The sequence below is a fragment of the Rhincodon typus genome, chromosome 21 (genome assembly GCF_021869965.1).
Source record: "Rhincodon typus isolate 14 chromosome 21, sRhiTyp1.1, whole genome shotgun sequence".
Classification (NCBI taxonomy): Eukaryota; Metazoa; Chordata; class Chondrichthyes; order Orectolobiformes; family Rhincodontidae; genus Rhincodon; species Rhincodon typus.
The window spans coordinates 16,093,931-16,113,626 of record NC_063352.1 but is presented as its reverse complement, the minus strand read 5'-3'; the positions used below and the strand labels follow the sequence as shown (position 1 = coordinate 16,113,626).

General features: G+C 37.5%; 1 protein-coding gene across 1 annotated transcript in view; it reads left to right on the top strand.

Moving 5' to 3' along the window:
- tsc2 (TSC complex subunit 2) overlaps positions 1 to 19,696 on the top strand; it is a 53,631-nt gene that overhangs the window by 32,503 nt on the left and 1,432 nt on the right. Inside the window, exons 22-32 of the mRNA XM_048609691.1 lie at positions 325 to 514; positions 2,555 to 2,648; positions 2,910 to 3,012; positions 3,841 to 3,938; positions 6,455 to 6,580; positions 9,764 to 9,928; positions 10,708 to 10,863; positions 11,143 to 11,255; positions 11,677 to 11,916; positions 12,765 to 12,974; positions 18,916 to 19,079. Of these exons, the coding sequence (XP_048465648.1) occupies positions 325 to 514; positions 2,555 to 2,648; positions 2,910 to 3,012; positions 3,841 to 3,938; positions 6,455 to 6,580; positions 9,764 to 9,928; positions 10,708 to 10,863; positions 11,143 to 11,255; positions 11,677 to 11,916; positions 12,765 to 12,974; positions 18,916 to 19,079 (1,659 nt within the window). The remainder of the gene's footprint in view (positions 1 to 324; positions 515 to 2,554; positions 2,649 to 2,909; positions 3,013 to 3,840; positions 3,939 to 6,454; positions 6,581 to 9,763; positions 9,929 to 10,707; positions 10,864 to 11,142; positions 11,256 to 11,676; positions 11,917 to 12,764; positions 12,975 to 18,915; positions 19,080 to 19,696) is intronic.

Genomic DNA, 19,696 nt, shown 5'->3' with positions numbered 1-19,696 from the left:
ACACAAACTTGCTATTTCGTGCACTAGCAATTAATCTACTACTTTGTTTGATCTAACCGGAGATTTATTTTTAAGTCGGATCGCTATTTGTTCTTGACACACTTAATTCAGACTACCCTAGTAAAAAAACTATTTAAGGCAGATGCAGAATTTGTAATAGTCCTTGAGTCTGCTGAAAATTCAGTTTTAACTGCAGTAGTTTAATGTGATGCGCATTAATAAAATTATAATGTTATTATATACATGACCATATTTCTGATAAAGATCCCTGAATAACCAAAATGAATTGTCTTAATATGATCCATTGTTCTTTGTTTTGAGCAGCGTGAATTTGTACATTGCCTTGATACTGGCCTGATCTACCGTTGTGCCAAACAGTGTGTAGTAACACTGACCATGTGTATCATCGAGATGCCCGACATAATGGTTAAACTGCTTCCTGGCATTATTCTCAAACTGACTCATATCTCTGCAACCCTCACCATGGCTATCCCTATGCTGGAATTTTTATCAAGTAAGATTACTTGGTTGCATTAGTGGCTCTTGTAACTAGTGATGAATGGGAGGTGTAATGTTTTATAATGCAGATCTGCTAAATTGCAATAGCTACCATTTCCAACAGTAGGCAGTTGTTGTCACAGGGACCAAATTTGTTTTTGATCCTGAGTGAACAGAGAGGCCCTGGTTTTGATTCTTTATTCAATTCTACCCCCACCTCATTGGTTAACTTAAAACTAAGATTCCTTCCTTCATGGATCCCTTTTCCTAATGTCAGTGTATTTATGTTTTAAAAGGAACAACGTTAACCAGACTTTATTGACTTGAAGGATGAGTATGTTTATTAGTTACTAAAATACAAACAAATAAAATGTGACTCTCTCAGACACCCGCACCCCCCCACACGCCCACAGATTAGAAATGAAAAGTGAGTTAAAAAGCTACAATTAGAGAGGATGTACACATTGATCTTTGGTTTGTCCATGTGGAGTAGTAAGTTGGGTAATTCTAGTGGCATTGACTCTGGCTGTTGAGCAGTTTGTTTGGAGAGCCTGTGTTTTGCAGATTGGCTGAAGGGAATTATTTGATTTCCTACTTAGCTGTAGCTTTTGACTGGCAACATGCTTTCAACAATCAGAGAGAGAGGGACGGTGTGACTGCCATTTCCTTTAACCTGCAAGCACAGGGTATCCAGTAGATGTTCCCAGCGGTAACCATCATGGCACACTGCTGCGCACTAGCACTAGAACACCAGGTTGGTGTGCACAAACCAGAGCTATAGTTAGTATTTAACCCTTTCTCTCCTGTGGAATACACCAGGAACACATCAATATGTCTTTCATGCAGATTGATTTCTTTTATCTCAAAAATGTGGAGAACACATCTCCTGGGGAATAGGGATGTAACTCTTAGGAGATGGTTCAGGTTTTTGCATTGTAGCTCTTCCTTTGAAGTGTCTTTCTGAAGTTCCTTGACACCCTTCCAGGAATGACACTCCATTCAAATGTATAGAATTGGAGAGACTGGTCAATGTAAAGTCAGCAGAACTCTGGAGGGAGTTGGCCATGGCATTTTCCGTGTGTTAAAGTCTTGGATCCATGGGTACATTTGGAAGTTGTAGTTTCATTGGTGCTTGGATAAATTGCATTCCTGAACATTGGAGTTGGAAGTTGGATCTCTTGTATACTTTAGGGGAGTAGAGATGGATGACGCGTGATCTATCTTGAAGTTCTCGGCTTAAGTACGCAGGAAAACTGTAGAAGATACATTTTACCTCTGCACAGTCAGAGTTGAAGGGATGGTGACATGTGAATCCCTTTGGCTGAAGCCTTGATGGTTTTTGAGATTTGCATTTGGATGTCATTTATAACAACAGTAAGCACGGAAAAGACATTGGAAATTCAGAGGCAATGAGCAATGGACTCGTGCGAACCTTCCACCCTCCTGTAAACATTAGGCGGTTGCCTGCTGGGATAGACACCAGCAGCAGAGGTTCTTTGCCTGGGGAAACCTGAACCAGGGAGGATACAGTTCCAGAATAAGGGGCTTCCTCTTTAAGATGGAGATGAAGAATTTATTCCCTGAAAGTTGTTAATCCTGGAATTATCTACCCTAGAGAAGTAATGTGTGCTGGGTCAACAAAGAGTAAGATAGACAGATTGCTGATCTGTAAGGATGTCAGTGGTTATGAGAGGCAGACAGGAAAGAGGAATTGAGGTGCTGATCAGATCAACATGCACTACTGTATAGTGCAGTAGGCCTGGGGGGTGGGGGCGAATGGGCTTACTCCTGTCTCTCATGATTTTACTACATGATTTTGCAATTTTACTTCCATTGGGCAAACTGGTAACATTTCTCTCAGAGTAAAAATCAACCTGTAACTTCCTGCTCACTACTGGGCAGTGCATCAAGCTGTCCTGTTCCCTTAGGGTACCTAGCTTTGTGATTTATTTGGTAGCTGCCACCAAATCACCCTCGATTCAGACAGAGAGGTCAATTGACAACATGTGCAAATCTTTTGAGGTATAAGAGATTTAAAATGTGTGTTCCCTTACAGCTTTGGTGAGACTCCCTCCTCTGTATGCCAATTTTGTAGCAGAACAGTATGTCAGTGTTTTTGCTATCTCCTTACCCTACACTAATCCTTTCAAGTAAGTGTTTAATTTTCTCAATCTTTTTTAAAAGAAATTTCAGAGTCTTTTTAAATAATTGCTCATATACTTAGATGTAGCTTTTAATTTTGTATTATAATTCATACATCTAAGTTACAATAGTATAAACTCATGTAAACCTGGCTTTAGTTCTTGACATTTTGAAGTGGTATGAAGGTGGCTATCAAAGAATACAGCTTAGGAAGTTTTCAGATTTACAGTTCTACTAAAGAAGCATTGCTTTTATTCTGTCATTCCTAGGTTCAACCAATATATAGTGTCTCTAGCACACCATGTAATAGCCATGTGGTTCATTCGTTGTCGGCTTGTGTTCCGAAAAGATTTTGTCCGGTATATTACAAAAGTAAGAATCTTGCACTTTACAAGTTGATTCTTCAGTTAGTATGTTGATTATTCATTACTGGCTTCTATTTTCAAAGAACCTATGTGCTTTGTAACTAACGCACTGCGACATGTAATTTGAGTTATATATTTGTGAAAATATTTTGGTTGGTTTTATACATTAATGTAGAAGATTTTAGACAACCTTACTGGTCAGAAATCTGACTGTATTGAAGTGTTTTGAGAAGGTACTTTGATAGTTGAGAATTTTTCTCACTGAATTTAGGTTTGAAAGCAAACCACATGCAACTTCAGTTTGTGGTGTTGGCAAAGAAATTTATATTTGTGGGAAGCATTAATTGTTGCTCCATCTAAAATGCACTGAGGATCTTGCAGATCTCCTATATAAATTACTTTAAAGAAAGAACATGTATTTGTGTAACATCACTTTACAATCTCAGAGCCTCCTGAAATATTTTATAGCCAATTTGTTAATTTTGAAATATGTAGTCTTTATTTTGTAGAACAAGTACTCAGCAATGTCTTATGAGCAGCTGGGAAATAAATGATCAGTTTGTTCTGATTCTTTATAATGTTTTCCTAGGCACCAGGAGAATGTCCCCGCCACCTGGCTATCTGTGCTGTATACCTCCCATAGTTTTAGTCCTTTTTGTTCATTATCTGCTTAGAATAGCTTTTGTCTTGTCTCTTGTAGAATGAGTAAGATTTTATGGCCGCACCGTCTGAGTATAGAGATTATAAAATTAGCTGTTCTGATTCAATGCAGGATAGGGATCTGAACTGCAATTATACGTTATATTATTAATGTTTCTTTATTTTAATAATCAAGGGCCTACGGTCAAATGCCTTATTACCATTTGAGGACACACATGAACCCAGCAGTTTTCGAGCCCGTAGCACAAGTTTGAATGAAAGACCCCTCAAAAGGTAGGCTAATTTCCAAAATTGGGAGCAAACATTTATTATAATGCATGTGTGATCTGAAGGTAAACTCTAACTTTAACTTTACTATTGAAATGTATAATGGCAATTTGAAGATGACTAGTGAAATTTTACATGGTGGCAGACTGTCAGTGTGAAAGCTGCTGTTTGGTACATAATGTCTCTTGGGCTAAAAAGCTGATTCTCCATTATGGTCACTAATAATAATTTATTTCAACTTTGCAAGAAAGTTCACTAACACTTCTAATGTTTGGTAATTCTAATGACATCCAGATGTATTTTGGGTGGAGTTGGAAAGTGCTAAAGTGTTGGAGAATTGAACAGTTGATGACAACACTGGACATTCATTTGTTCTGTTGAATACAGCTAGCCAGGTGTGGGTCAAATGCAATGTTCAACAGGAAATCTCCAATTCAAGCAGAAAATGTTAGAAATATCTAGCAGGTCTGGTGTAACAGATGTTGCAACCTGAATTATTAACTATCAACTGACCTGGGAAAAGTTAGAAATGTAATGGGTTTCAGGAGGTCAAACTGGGGAGAGTAGAAAAAGAACAAAGGGAAGGTTTCTGATGGGAATGAAAATGAGAGACGCTAAATGAAGTGCGGAGCCCTGCTGGGTAAGATTGCACATTCAGATTTTCATTATGGCAGATGTTGTATTCTTTGCACAGCAGGTCTGGGTTTGGTTGGCAGAACTTGTTTCACATTAAGTCTTTGAACAGAAAGGTCTTTAATCCCATAGGTCCTGGTGGGGTTTATCTGTTACATAAACTCCTTTCAATTAAACTGTTAATCACAGAATAATTTCTAATGCAGTGCTTCCCAAATATTTTCTCTACTGTGATCCCTTTTTACGGCCTGGGTATTGTCATGACCCCTCAGTAAGAACTGGAGAACTGTGATAGTGAGTAGAAAAGATCTGAGAGAGTAGAAGGGAACTTGGAGCTCATGACTCTAATGTTTCAACATGTGACCCTACTTGGATGCTAACACCCCATGCCCCCCACCTTGGGAAGAAGTATTCTAACATATACCACTGAGGACTTACAAAAACATGCTCTTGAGAGGTTTCAGTGAATTTGGGACAAAGTGGCTGATCTTAAATGTTCTCTCTATGGATCCATTAATTTTGCTGCTGAATTATGCAATCGTAAAGCCAGCCATACTTCACTGCTAGAGATAGCAGGAACTACAGATGCTGGAGAATGAGATAACAAGGTGTAGAGCTGGATGAACACAGTAGGCCAAGCAGCATCAGAGGAGCAGGAAGGCTGACGTTTCGGGCCTAGACCCTTCTGATGCTGTTTGGCCTGCTGTGTTCATCCAGCTCTACACCTTGTTATCTCATACTTCACTGCTGATCTGTTCTGAATGTGGTCTTCTATTATCTTGCTTCAGTGTCCAGTACTTATGCATTTTTAGTCAAATTAAAATTGTGCTTTGCCTTGTTTCTTTGATTTTTGTATAATGTATAGTTGGACTGTGCATAGTTTGATTTCGTTTTTGTGTTCAACTGTATACAGATGTGTAAGGTTGGAATATGAGCATTTGAAAGGAAGTGACTTTAAAAAAGGTATTTTTATACGATGATTCAAGGCAGTGATCCAGTCTTGCATTCCCACCAAATTGCTTCTTACTGGAAATCCATCTAAGTTAATGGGATGCTAGAGTACAATTTCCATTTGTCACTGTTGAGCTGACAGTAGGGTACTCAATGCATTCAGGTGGAAATCTGTTCTCGCTTTTTTTTTAAGCCCACATTCGTTGTTTTAAACAGCTTAAACACGTACATTCTGTGCAGTTTTCCTTCATTTATGTAGAGAATTTGACTTTACACAAATACATTAAGGGTTTGACCCCTAGTACCTCATGCAGTAACTTAAAGGCGATAGTTCCATAATTTATGTGGAACAACTGGCACTTCACTCACTTTCCTTTCCAATAATTATGTAACTCAAGGCTTTAAATGAGCCATATCTTGTTTATAGAGCGTATGACTCAAATTTTCTGACTAAAGTTGTTAGATATGTTATGCATGCTGAGATTTATGGCCATTTATTTTTCATTTGTTAAACCCTGCAGAGTTCCCAGTTAGCCATGAAACAAGCCCACGTTAATTAGGTCAGTTCTCAGTGTATTTGCAATTTTATCTCTCCCCGTGTACAATTGTGTGGTCATGATCTAGAATGCCATTCCAACCTTAATTTTCTGTATTGCTTGTTCTACCAGTTATAATCAATATTGTGATAGGAATTTGTATATTCCTTTGTTGTGTAGCATATATACTGTTTGATCTAATTTGCTATTTTGTCATGTTTCAGATTTTGTTTAATGCTTTCAAGTTTTTATTTCCCCCCTTTTGTTCTTCTATCTCTGCTGGTGTTTGCTTCCCTCACTTCACTTATCCGGGAACCCCATTCCTGGCCTGTGACCTCTGACCATCAACTCCTCCCAATGGCTCCTCTGCCACCTGCGGTGTCTTTGGGTTGGTGCTTGTAGCTTGCGAGCCACAAAGCCCCTAAAGCCAGGCTTGAATAGTTCCCAAATAAAAGATATGAAAGACCTCTCAGCAGTCGAGGCCTTCCGATCCCGCAGCATCAGTGTTTCAGAACATGCAGTCCGCAGGTAGAGGCATTACAAGAACCTATGGTCAACAGAATTTCATTCTGGGGTTTCTGCATGCTGGGAGGCTTGCATGAAGTAGTAGTAGATTTTTAAAGAAAATATCTTTTTTGCTATTTCAATGAATACCTAATATGTGAATTTTGATCTGGGTTGATATTGATTTCAGGAATGTAGATTATGTTTAGGTCAGTGGTTGTCACTCAGGCCTTTAAATTTAGTTTCCATTTCTTGAGATCCTATGACTGTGTAAATACAACTGTAAACTCGATAGACAAAATGCTCACTCTCGCCTTTGCTTTATTAAAAAACTTCCATTTATTTAGAATTTTCACAATTTCAGGAAATCCCAAGGCATTTTACAACCAATTACCTTTGGAAGTGTAATGTAGGAAAATAACATGGATAGTAACTAGTGAGGAACAGTACTTAATTGTATATATATTTGACTCCAGGATGATTACGAATACTTTTATGATAAATAGGGTAATGCCAGCTGCCTGACCTGTGAGAATTTTTTCCAGATGGATGCTGTGTTCACTATGATTTTATCCATCCCAATGTCTTTTCAGTGTCTTGTGTGTGACTATTCGGTGCTACCGTTTCAGATGCACAAAAGTAAGGGAAAGGGAAAAGAATTATAACAAAGATGAAGGAATAAAAATCTTGGTGCAGTTGGTTTGCCTGATTCACAAGCTGAATAGAGGAACTGCATTTGGTGGATCCCTCTTAAAACCTTTGTTTATACAAGTGAAGAGCACAAGAATGAATCTAAAGAACAGCAAGAGGTTTTGATACTAAGCTCACATTCGGAGTTAAGCCGATGCAATGGGACAGCAATCAAATCTCATTCAGCAGATGAACTACTGAGTGAACCACTGACATGTGCCTGAAAACCGGAAGGCCTGGAATTATTTTGCCACTTTTACTGGTGTATTCGGTTTGAGATGACATCAAAATGTAAAATTTGTACCCTCTCCTACCCTCAAAATGAATTCGAAGTTATATTTTACTCATGGCCCCTAATTTCTGAATCAATTCCTGTGTATATCACAAAACTGGTTAAATTAATATAATATTTGATCATTGTGGAAATCAAAGCAGGTTTAATTAAATGTTAATTGTTAGTTTGCTTCTGAGGCATGACTTTTTAGAACTCCTGATGGGTAGTCTTGTTTTAATACAAATAAGAGAGCTAAACTAAAGACAACCTGTTAACACATTTATTTTAGTCCCTGATGAGAAACATGCTATTGGCGATCATTTTTATTTCTTCACTGCTGAATTCTGTTCTTTACCCTCTGATTCTGCCTAAGTGATGAATGATTTCCTACAATCCATGTGTTGTAGAAGCTCAGAATAGCTTTAAAATATTATGCTTGTGTTTCTTATAACGTATTTATTTTTAATCTTCAGCACTCTTTCCTTTGCCCCTGCTCAATTATTTTTGCAATTTTGTAAACTGACATCCATCAAAATTTTAAAAACTCACAGCATCCTTATCCACTGTGTAGATGTGTCACTGAATTACCAATAGACATTAATTTGCAAGATTCTCACGAATAGTGTTGAATCCCCGATTGAAGATGTTTAAAATAAGTATGTAGTTATCCATTGTCATAGCCTTCAGTTTTGACACTCCGTACTAATCATCTCACTGTCAAGAAACCAAGTTGCTCTAGGCAGATTGAATATAACGGGAATAAACTAAAGGCCCTTTGAACCTGCAATGCTATTCAATATGATCATGACTGATCTCCTAAGTTAACTGCCTTTTCTTCATATACCTCGAATCCCTTAAGTCCAAAGGTCTGTTGATCTTAACCTCAACAAAGAATTCCAAAGACTTACATCCCCAGAGGGAAGAAATGTCGCCATGGTTTTACTGAGATTGTCTGGTATATCAGACTCCCTTGTTTTAAACTCCGAGCTGCTGCATAATGTGGAGCTGCCCTTTATAATATCACACAACAGTAACAATTTATTTAAAGCATTAGTGGAACTAAGAAATGCTCTTGTTTTGAAACATCATTTTTGTATATCACATTGCCTGCTGAACATGGAGTACATCTGTTTCAACTACTGACTGAATGCTTATCTTTCAGGTGGGTATGGTGCACAACATGTGCCATGTTCAAAGCAATTCTTCTATGATGAGTTGTCATTTCCACACTACTTGTTCAGCGTTAGCTGTGTAATCAACTAGAATCTAGATTGATACTTGCCCATGAAAGCCAATAGTTAGAAAAATTGATTTCCCTTATGGCTAATTCAATTGTGTATTAAACAATTTGAACCAGTGAAAGTAAAGTATAAAAAAAATCACAGAGATAGTAGGAACTGCTGATGCTGGAGCCTGACATAACAAGGTGTGGAGCTGGATGAACACAGCAGACCAGGCAGCATCAGAGAAGCAGGAAAGCTGACGTTTCGAGTCTGGACCCTTCTTCAGAAAATTTTCAGAAAATATCACAGTTGTTTTTGCATGTTCTGAGAGACAACCACTGACCGAAGGTCTGAATACAGTCTAGTCCTGATACATTGAATTTCTTCCTTTGAAGACTTAATAAAAAAAAAAAGCCTTTTTAAATGAAGAGGATTAGACTGTACTTACAACCCTTCAATGATATGTAATTAACTCTGGGATAGTCATACTATTTTATTAATAATACATCAAAATTATGTTTAATTCTATCTTTCAACCAGATCATTCATTTGGCCGCTTGCAGTATTTGTGACAACCATTTTCTTTTTCTGGTGAGCTTTAGCTAACGATAAATGAACATAAAAGAACACGGAGTCCATCAGTTTTACGAATCTAAATATTCAAATCTTTGAACTAAGTTCAACAAATCTGGCATCATTATATAGAGATACTTCTTTTAAAAAAAAAATACATCATTGCAAAGGTTATAATCAGCTCTGAAATGCAAATTGATGGTAAATTTGCAAGATAGGCAAGTGGCAAATACTTGCTTGAAACAAAGTACGTTGTTTTATGTTTGGTGCAAAGGCCAAATTTCTGTAATGATAATATCATTCAAAAAAATCCAAACAAACTCATTCTTGACGCTTGCTTGAAATGGTATGCAAATATTAATAATACTGAGAGAAGGATCTAATTGTTGTCATTGCACTAGGGTGTAATTTATGCTCTTATTTTTACTTAATCCCTTCCAATTCCAGTAGAATGCAGTCTTCTGTCACAAGTTCAAGTTTGGGATCAGCAGATGAGAATTCAATGGCAGAGGCTGAAGACAGTCTTAAAACTGTGCACCTTGAGCTAACTGAAACTTGCTTGGATATGATGGCGCGATACGTTTTCTCCAACTTTTCTGCTCTGCCCAAGAGGTTTGTATTGCATTTTCAGAAACGTTTGTTCATTTTTCTAGCATCCTTTGAAAGTAATTTTTTAAAGAGAATTGCATGGTACTTGAAACATAAATCACCAATTGACCCATAGTTCTCATGAACTTGTGATCACTTCTCGTCATCTGAACCCTTCAAGATCACCTTCCATTTCTTTCTCCCACTTGCTTATGTAGCTTTTCCATTAATGCTATTTGCCTCATTTACATATGTAGTCAGATTCGCAATCTAACTAATCTCTAGGTAAAGAAGTTATATTTGAATTTTTTTATTGGATCTATTAGTGACCAACTTATGGCTTCTAGTCTTGGTCTCCTCCAGAAGTGGAAGTATTTTCTGCACACCACCAATGTCTTTCATAATCTTATATGCCAAATCAGATCACTTTCTTGGTCATCATTTTATAACAAAAAATCCCAATTTTTCTTGTTATCTGTGATGTCTCAGTTCATCCTAAGAAAAGTTTTCTTGTTCCTTCTTATCACAGTATTAATATTAAAATATAAATGGAATTAAAGGAAAAACTACAGATGTGTGAGAACACTGCAGGATTTCATTGGAATCTGCCTCACTCTTCTATATATAGTTGATGCGCTACCTATGCCCAATTTTACTTAAAATGAGATGCACTAATTTTGCTTAAAATATTGTGAATTGCTCACCTCAAATTTTGGAAACTGACCTCATTCTTTTTCCATTTTTACACTCAAGTCGATATCATGCCTTCCTTTGGTCTCATCCACATTCATCTGATTTTTAAGGTCACCTGTGGCAGAGTTTCTTCTTGGTGCAGGAAGAAGTAATACATGGCTGGTTGGAAACAAGCTTGTCACGGTAACCACCAGCAGTGGCGTCGGAACAAGAGCGCTGTTGGGTTTAGATTCCTTGGATCAAAAGAGGACTGAAGAAGTATCCAGGTGTGGACTGCAGAAGTACTGCAGCATCGTGTGTAGTAAAATGTTTGCTTACTGTGCTTTTGTTGATCTTCAATATTTGATGTAAAAACAGCTGGTGTTTCATCATCTGTAAGTAGTGGTCCCAAATTATGTTTCGTCAAATGTAATTTGCTGACGTACTTCTAGTAACAAAGGCAATGATCAACTATATTGTTAGCTAATTATGCAAAGGTTTTGTGTGCATTTTGGATTTGAATGGGATTTCAATTAAGTGATTTCTGCCCTGACTCTCTCTTTAAGACTGGATTTATCTCAACAAGTGAAAACAACTCAAGAAGCACCTGCCAAGCTGGAGTCTCAGACCAGTCAGCAGATTGGAAAAGCCGCACGCCTGCGAGTGAGATCCATATCAGGTGAATGTTGAAAGGATTAGGTTTTTCTTTGAAGAGGAATAATATTTAACATTGGGCAATGAATATTAAATATTATTCTCCTTTCCCTTTAATGCCAAGTTTCCTGTTTATAATCACAATGACAATATTCATAAATCTAATAAAATCTTGTTGCTGGCTAATTGCATCTATCATTTGTGCTTCACTGTCTAAATACTTAACATATTGAACACTGGTTTAAAATCCAGTGCTTTGAAGCAAAAAATTTTGGAACCGTACATAGCTCTGTTCTAGTTCTGCAGATATATTTACCGCATCTTTTGTTATTCACCACACATTGGAGCAACATGTTTTTGCCCTAATAACAAGGAGGGCATACATTATTGTTGCTCCATTTCAGTGTGAATTGCTTTTCTTTAATCTTGTTTTTCTGGTTTTCTAGGTGGCCACGCTCTTCACAGTGATTCAGTTCAGAGCTTAAGTCCCCTGGTGTCACCCTCGGATAGTGAGTTCTGCACCCCTGTAGCATCAAATTTGAAAGGATTGGAAAACAAGAAAACACTGCGTCAGGTTGGCCCTTCAACTGGCCAGCTGCTGTACCAGAAGGAAAAAGCCAATCTGGCTGAATATGCGCCTGTACTTACTCAAGGCTGGGCAGAAGTATACATTCGTCGACCCTCTGGTATAAACACTAGATTGGGTGCCTCTCTCAAAGCTTTAGAATGATTGTGGCTTTAATAAACTTTCCCCAATTTCAAACCAAATAAATGTTACAAAATGCAAACTTCAGGAACAGGAAAAGGCCCTATTTGCACAACAGGTTGGAAATTTTTGACTGTTCTCTATCCTACCTTTCTGTTTTCTCACCATGTGCCTGTTATGGCAACTTATTCAAGAAACAAGTTTATTTGTTAAACTCATTGTAGTTACTTCAGTGCTGTTCATAATTAATTCACTGGGAATAATTTTAACCTAACCAGCTTGCCAGAAAACTGACAAGATGAGTTATGGAAATGGTTTAATCCTTGCTTGATGTACAGTGTATTGAAGTTAACAGAGTTAATATCGTGAAGGAAGGGTATAAAACCGGCACTTACCCTGATCCTGTAAGTTCTATATACCTGTTACAATTAAGTCTATAAAGTCCTATTTGCCTGTTACCTATTGTGTGAAATAGTTGCATTGTATTTTACATGGCACACATTCAGGGCACTTGACCCAAATGGTCCATGTCAGTGTACGTGCTCCATGTGAGCTTCCTCCCACACTACTTCACCTTATCCCATCAGCAGGTCATACTTAGGTCTTAAACACATCTCATACCTACCTGAAAAGTTGAGATTTTATTCTTAATTTCCTGCTGGTTGTCTTAGGTGAATTAAATATTTCTCATTTAAAACTGTGAAATTCTTCTCCTGTTCCTGAAAAACAACTTTGCTTTTACACATTCTGACTCTTAAATAAAACCTGTAATAAGTTACTTTTCTGGTCTTAACATGTTTTAGAAGTGTTAAATTTGGTTCCTTGCAGGTAATGCAAGTTGGCTTCTGTGTCTGGAGAATCCACCAAGTCCATTCTCATCCGAGATAAATAACATGCCCCTACAAGAGCTGTCCACAATGCTAATGGCTGTAGAGCGAGTGACCGATCCACGTCATCATGGTCCTAGTCGATCAGAATCCATGCCATGCCCGACTGCTGGGGCAGCCAAACCCACCTTGCTTCAGCGCTTCAACACGGGTTAGTGAAAGTTTCCACTTAACCATCAGTTTCACAGTCCTCACTTTCAAGCCTGTGTATTATTTTATATTCTGTACCTGAAATTCATTGAATATTGTTGAATTTTAGTGACTATAATGTTAATACTTTTAAGAAGTGATAGAAAATCTTAATCTACTTGCTGCATTGAGCTTTCACATGGTTCTTTAAGCTAAGATGTTAAATTAGGATGCTTTTTAAAATTTTAAATCTTTGTTAAATCTAGAAGTTGTACATTATCCATGTGCAATGTTTCTTGGCTTGGCTATTATTTTGAGGATTTTTAGTCTTTGTAAATGCAATTTGGTGTTTTGCATGTTAGTAGGGGAGATTTTCCTTTGGTAGTTGCCCACCATACAAAATGATAAATGACGAAGCAGACGCTCTTGTTTGTCCTGTCCTGAGGCAGCTGTCCATTTGGGGCAGGCCTGTTTGCGTAGGCAAGGTGCTAACTGTGCAGTAGTAAATCGAAGTCTACAACTGCACTGGGTGATTGGGACTTAGGGCTACTGGCTGTGGGAAATCGAGACTGAGGCACTTCAAATTAATTGTGCTGCCTACCAACATGTTCTCCAGCTTTTTCTGAGACACATGGTTTGACAAGAAGTGGAGGATTTGGGACTGCCATCTGTTTTCAACATTTGCCCAAGCATTAAACGGCCAGGTAAATGATCTGGAGAACGAGGCATGAAATATCAGTCTCTACCTCCCATTGACTTTTCCACCCGATGCCTTAGAGTAGAAATGTTGGTCTTGCAATAACTACAGGCCCCCTTGCATCATTACAGAGTGGCAGTAGAAGTACAGGGATAGCACAGCTTGGCGCATCAGTCTTTGTCCCTTTTACTGATTCTCCCAGCAAAAAGTAGAAGGCAATGTTTTCCTGGAGAAAAGCAAGGTCCTTAATTATTCTCAACATTTGCATGAATAGGTGCCTTTTTTTGCTCAAGTTTAATTTCTAAATATTTCCAAAGTTTTTGATGACTTTAATAACCCTGTAAAATTAATCTGAGATTCAGATGGCTTGTGTTTTTAAATGTATCTCATATTAAAACTTGTGTAGTTACATAGTATTTTGCATCAAACATCATCTGCAGCAGGTTTTTTTCAGTATTTGTTTCTAACTCAAATCAATTGTTCGGATTTTTGTTAAAGTTTGTGTCCTGTCCTTCACACAGCCACTGATTTCATTTCCCTTTGCAGTCGATTCTTTCTCTTCTATGTACCAGACAAGCTGTCAAGAAAAGTTGCACAGGAGCATTTCCTGGGCAGGTACACAGTAGCACACTTAAGACTCCCATGAATCATTAGTGCCCATGCATTGCGTGCTGTTTCATAGCTGTGTGTGTCTTATGTGAGAAAAAAAATGATCCTAATAATTAGCTGGAGGAGCATGGAATTCCCCCACCTTGATGTTACAAAGCGGCAGCCTTGACTTAAACCATTTACTTTCAATGAGTGAATATTTATTTGAACAATTTGCTTATTAACAAAAGGCTCAGTTGTCTCATTAGGTGGAGTTGAAACTAATCAAGCATGCACTGCTAATTGAAACCAGCTTATTTGAAAATCATTATTTGGTGCAGGGTATAGCACTATTAGTTTCATACATGTAAGAAGATAATTTTCTCATAACACCTTTTAATGTAAACGCATTCATTCTTTAAATATTGTGGCTTCGAATAGATAAGATTATTTTTGTTATGGTATTGCTGTTAAATAACTATTATTTGTCTTCCTCACTTTGAACCTGGACCCCACATCCCTTCACCATCAAATTTGTTGCTGAACTCTAAAAACGGTCGCTATGTGATATGGAATTTTTATTTTAATTTGCTGATTTGTAAAACCTAATGAATTAGCAGCTTTGACTATTGTAATTGGATGGCACCATTTTCAACGCCTGATCGCCAGGGCGACTGAAATAATGACCAAGTGAATAGGGATGGGATCCTGACTCAAAACCCAGGCAAGTAATAATGCTAGTCATGCTGCAAGTAAACTTGGCTCAGGTTTACTCTCATGACAAGATATAACTGCATGAAATGAGAAAGTGGCGGGGATGTGGATATATGCTAGCATAAAGCTATCTCCAGTTCTAGTAAGTTCCAACATCACAGCAAAAAGTGCGGTGTAATGGGGTGCAAAATCAAATGTGCAGTTTAAGCTCAATAAAACTGAGGACTGAATTTCTGAAAACTAGTGCTTTTATTGTGAATTGCATGAATCTGGCTTGCAGATCTGTGTTTTACTCAAACATGTAGGAAGTGCAGCTGTTCCAGTTTATATTAAGTATTGAAGTCTGTACTGAATCTACAGGTTAAGGCATAAAAGTAATGCTAACGTTTCTTGGTCCAATAAACCAGAGTACTGTAACTAGGCTTTCAGCCAGGTTATCAAGAAGAATTAATCTTTTTAGCATAATGCCAAATTCCGAATAAAATCTATGCTGGAGCAAACAAAAAGGAACAAGAAACTTTGAAGGTTATTTCCTATCTCATAATATGCCACGGCTGAAAAATCTACTGTTATTCCTAGCTGCAGTAAGGAATAAAGTTGGTGCACAAGTTTAGCAAAATTTAGTTATGAAAAGCCCTATATGGTTTTCTGACATTTGGTGATTGACATATTTGCTTGCTCAAGTTTACTTGGTTTAGCAAAAACAATTAACTGTATGTTAGTTGCAAAACAGAGATTGGTACGCTGCAGAAATAAAGTAAGGAAGAGCTGAATTAAGACTTGAGGACAAGGGAAGTAGATAAGTTAATGTGCTGCATGTGGTATTAGTTTCTGTGTGAGCAAAATGCCAAACCAGAGGAACTTTGCTAATTGGCTGATTTTTGTTTTTAAAAAAAATCTTCCAGCCTTGGTTTTGACTTTGAATTTGGCAAGTTTCCTTAACACCTTGTTTCTAATCAAGAATGAGTCCAAGAGTGTGAATGCGTCATCTAGTGTTATTCAAATTAAAAAGTAGCATTGATTTTGTAGTCTCTTGGGGTCAATGAATATAGCATAGCTTGCATTTAAAAAATAAATGCATCAAAACATGTCACATCTGACATGTTCTGTTTAATTGAACAAAGGAAAAACATAAAGACTCCACTATTCTCTTTAATCCATATGTCGTATAAGCATTACATTTAAAAGTTTAAATAGTCAAGCCACTGGAAGCTAATGTATTTGGAGAACTAGTGCCTTAGGATGCTTTCCTTCATTTTAAAGAAACTATACAGATTATTGCAAGGCATGATCAGAAAGTTAAGTGCAAATATTGAATTATCTGAGTCACTTTCTGACTTGTATTGTTCAGTTTCCTTTTCATAAAATACAAGAACAAAGAAAGCTACGTGAAAGCTGTTGTGCTGTCCTTAGCCATGTGCCTTACTTCTGCTATGAAGAAGTGTGATCCAAATATTAATTTATAGTAAGGTTGACTGGACCCTTTGAACTTTTAACAATGAGGGGAATCTGCAAAGAAACAAAGGCAGTAGATACAAAAGCAACAGTAGTGCATCTGCAGGAAGTAGGGGTCAAGATGAAAATTTACAATCTGCAGGACTTTGAGAGAGGTCACATGGTGCAATTTGGGGGTGGAAGAAAGTACATTTTGAACCCAGAAAGATTTTGAGATACATTCCCTGAAGAGGAACAACTCTGTTTCTGATGAAGGGTCTAGGCCCGAAACGTCAGCCTTTTTGCTCCTATGATGCTGCTTGGCCTGCTGTGTTCATCCAGCTCTGTACCTTGTTGTCTCGGATTCTCCAGCATCTGCAATTCCTACTATCTGTGTGCTCCCTCTGTCTTTTTTTTTGCAATTCCTCTCAAAATGTGAGCTGAATACCTATTAGAAGTCATCTTTACCGATTCTGAAGAAGACTTTTTTAAAAGTCTACCTCACTGTCTCCAATGAAGTGATTTCAGCCACTTATCACTGTTCTACAAAGACGCCCCTTCCCCTTGTGTGTGCAGAATAACTTTATTATTCCACCATTTCAGCAATCCGTGATTTATCCTTTTCTCCTGAGTTTAACTGTCACTTGCCAAAGTACTTTTAAGTTAACTCTTTGCAAAGTTTTCATTTCTCCTTGTTTTTCTTCTAATGTGTATGTTAACTTTTTGAAGGGTTGGTATATGTTCTTTTAAAAAAAAGGCCAAACTATCAATAAGTTTTGAGTAAGTTTTGTTCATAATAAGCTAGGCATTCTTTGATTTAAAGAAACCTGGATGACTTTTTCCTGATTCTAACCCTTTACAGTCTGATACTTATAATTGGCTACTTCATCTTGTTAGGAAGGGGAGGTAAAACTCCTCTAATTAAAATCGAAGCACAAGACCCTAGTCTTTTACGACGGGAGTAGAGGTCCCTTTCTAATAATTTAAACCCGAAACACCCAGAGAAGCTTGCCTCACCTTGCCTCATCTGTTTAAAAAGGAGTGGTTAAATGAAAGAAAATCCCTGATATTCACTTTATAAGCAACAAGTAACAATTTATTTATTTTAACCCTGACAGTGAAAAAATTAACAAAACTACTAACATGCCAAACAATTCCCCCCTAACTATTAACTATTCCCTAACTGAACAAAATTCTACTGATACGCAGTTCCAATAAACACAATTCCCACTTATGTGAATCCAAGTAATAAGAAACTATATTAAAGCTTAGACTCTCAAAGTCCATACAAGGTGTGTATTCTGGAATGTTCTTTGCCTTATTCGCTGATCCTTCTGTTAGGAATGCTTTCTCTGTGAATTCTTCTGTAAGGAATCTTAGCTAGGAGTGCCGTGGTACCTTTATGAATAGATGGTGCTGTCTCGGAGAGCTTAGAGATTTCTATGAGAACCAGATATTTACTCTTCAGATGGCAGTTCACGCTCACACCAATTTTCAAAAACCATCTTCTTATATACCCCTGATGACCTGTAAATTTTCTTATAATAGGATTGGTCTAAGGTTGTCAAAACCATCAGATTTAAATTTAATTTGTTTTCAATCTCTATGTACTTGGTTTAAATTAATTGGCTGATCTTCAAGCTAGTTGCCAAAACATCAAAACAAGCCTAGGTTTCCAATCTCTCAGCCAATTGATACAGGTTTCAATTTCAGCACTATCTGTACCTCTTCATCTGCTTACATACATGTTTTGTTTAAATCTCCAAGCTTAGAAAAACACATCACCTCTTAAAGGGACTAGGCATGTTTCCCCCCTTTCATTTTTATGAACAAATTCTAATTTGCTGCCTTCCAATTCGCGAGTACTCTAACCAGATTTTTGCGAAGTTGTGTAATGGAAAATATTATGACCAATACAGAAGTTGGACTAGGAAAAGAATTGGCCACCTTCCAGCCTTGAATGTAACACTTAAAGACAATTATTTTTAAGTTAAGCTAAGTTGACTTGTCATAGATAAAACACTGACTTGTTTTGCGTATTGCTTTTATTAGAGATAATAGTTCAAAAGAAGAGTTAGATAGTACATTTTGGTGTATGTACTTTTATATTCTTTATTTCTATGCATTAGTGTTCCAAATTACTTTGAACAGAGAATGTAGTTTTATTGTCAGTCAGAGTAGTGTTTATGAATCTGCTAATTTATTCCATGTTGGGCAATTACTCAGTATTAAACTTGTGCTAAGTTGCTAAATAGATGGCTTCAGTACATCTCAAAGGATTGTTATCATTTGATGTAGGTAGAAGAGAGAGAGGATGGTGCTAGGTTTCATAGTTCATGCTGTAGTCTTCCATGTTACTGCTAATGCTTCGCATGGAATTTTGAAAGAATAAAACGTTGATCCTCCACTCTTCATGTACCTTGAACAAGTTCTCATCTGTTCCGAGGTTTTGCAGTTAGAAAAAAGGGAATATTGTGTTAAACAATGAATGAGACCGTGAATGTGTCCTGATCGTGACTTGAATTTCTAGATTCAGTTGCAGTGGTAGAGGAAGGTGATGGGCCTGGGATGCACTTGAAGGTGTGCGACTCTCCTGTGGAGTCTCAAGAACTTGAAGACTTCGAGGCGATGGTATCAGAGCCAATCTTCATGCCCGCAGAGAGCTATGATAAAAGTCCAGTGCACTGCAGTAGAGTAAGTGAATGCACTTTTTTGTCTTGGGAAGGCCATTATCTATTGTTCGTTAAATTTATTATTTTCTTTTCAATCCTTGCTGTGATACAATGGTTTAATTCACTGCTGCAAATTAAACAAAACTTGCCTTTATATCATCTTTGCCCCACTATCTTTGACCCAGATTTGAGATTGTTTGAGATTGCGATTGATAGATGTATCATTCAGCTGTGTTCATTGTTCACAATGCAGTCACCTTTTTATATCGAGACCCAGTGCAGATTGGCTGTTTAGCTAGCTAAGTTATCTCTGGCACAGAACCACAGCCCCAACCTTCCTGTACAATTCTGATCCTTCAATTGTGTTGGCCTGCTATACTCCTACATCCAAAATCAATGTAAAGTGGTTGAAAATCAGTATACCAACATTCTCTCAGAAACTTTGCAGCAATCTGGCACTGACATTATGCTTCAGGTAGTAGCTGCCTGCCTCCATTTTTCGCATTACTATTTTTTCCCATTTGCTTACCTCTTTACACCTTTTTGGAGTTTCATTACTCGTTTTATTTTTCTGAATCCTCTCACAGCCGGACTGAGCTGAGACTTGTATGTCATCCAGCTCTTTTAAATTCTGCCCAG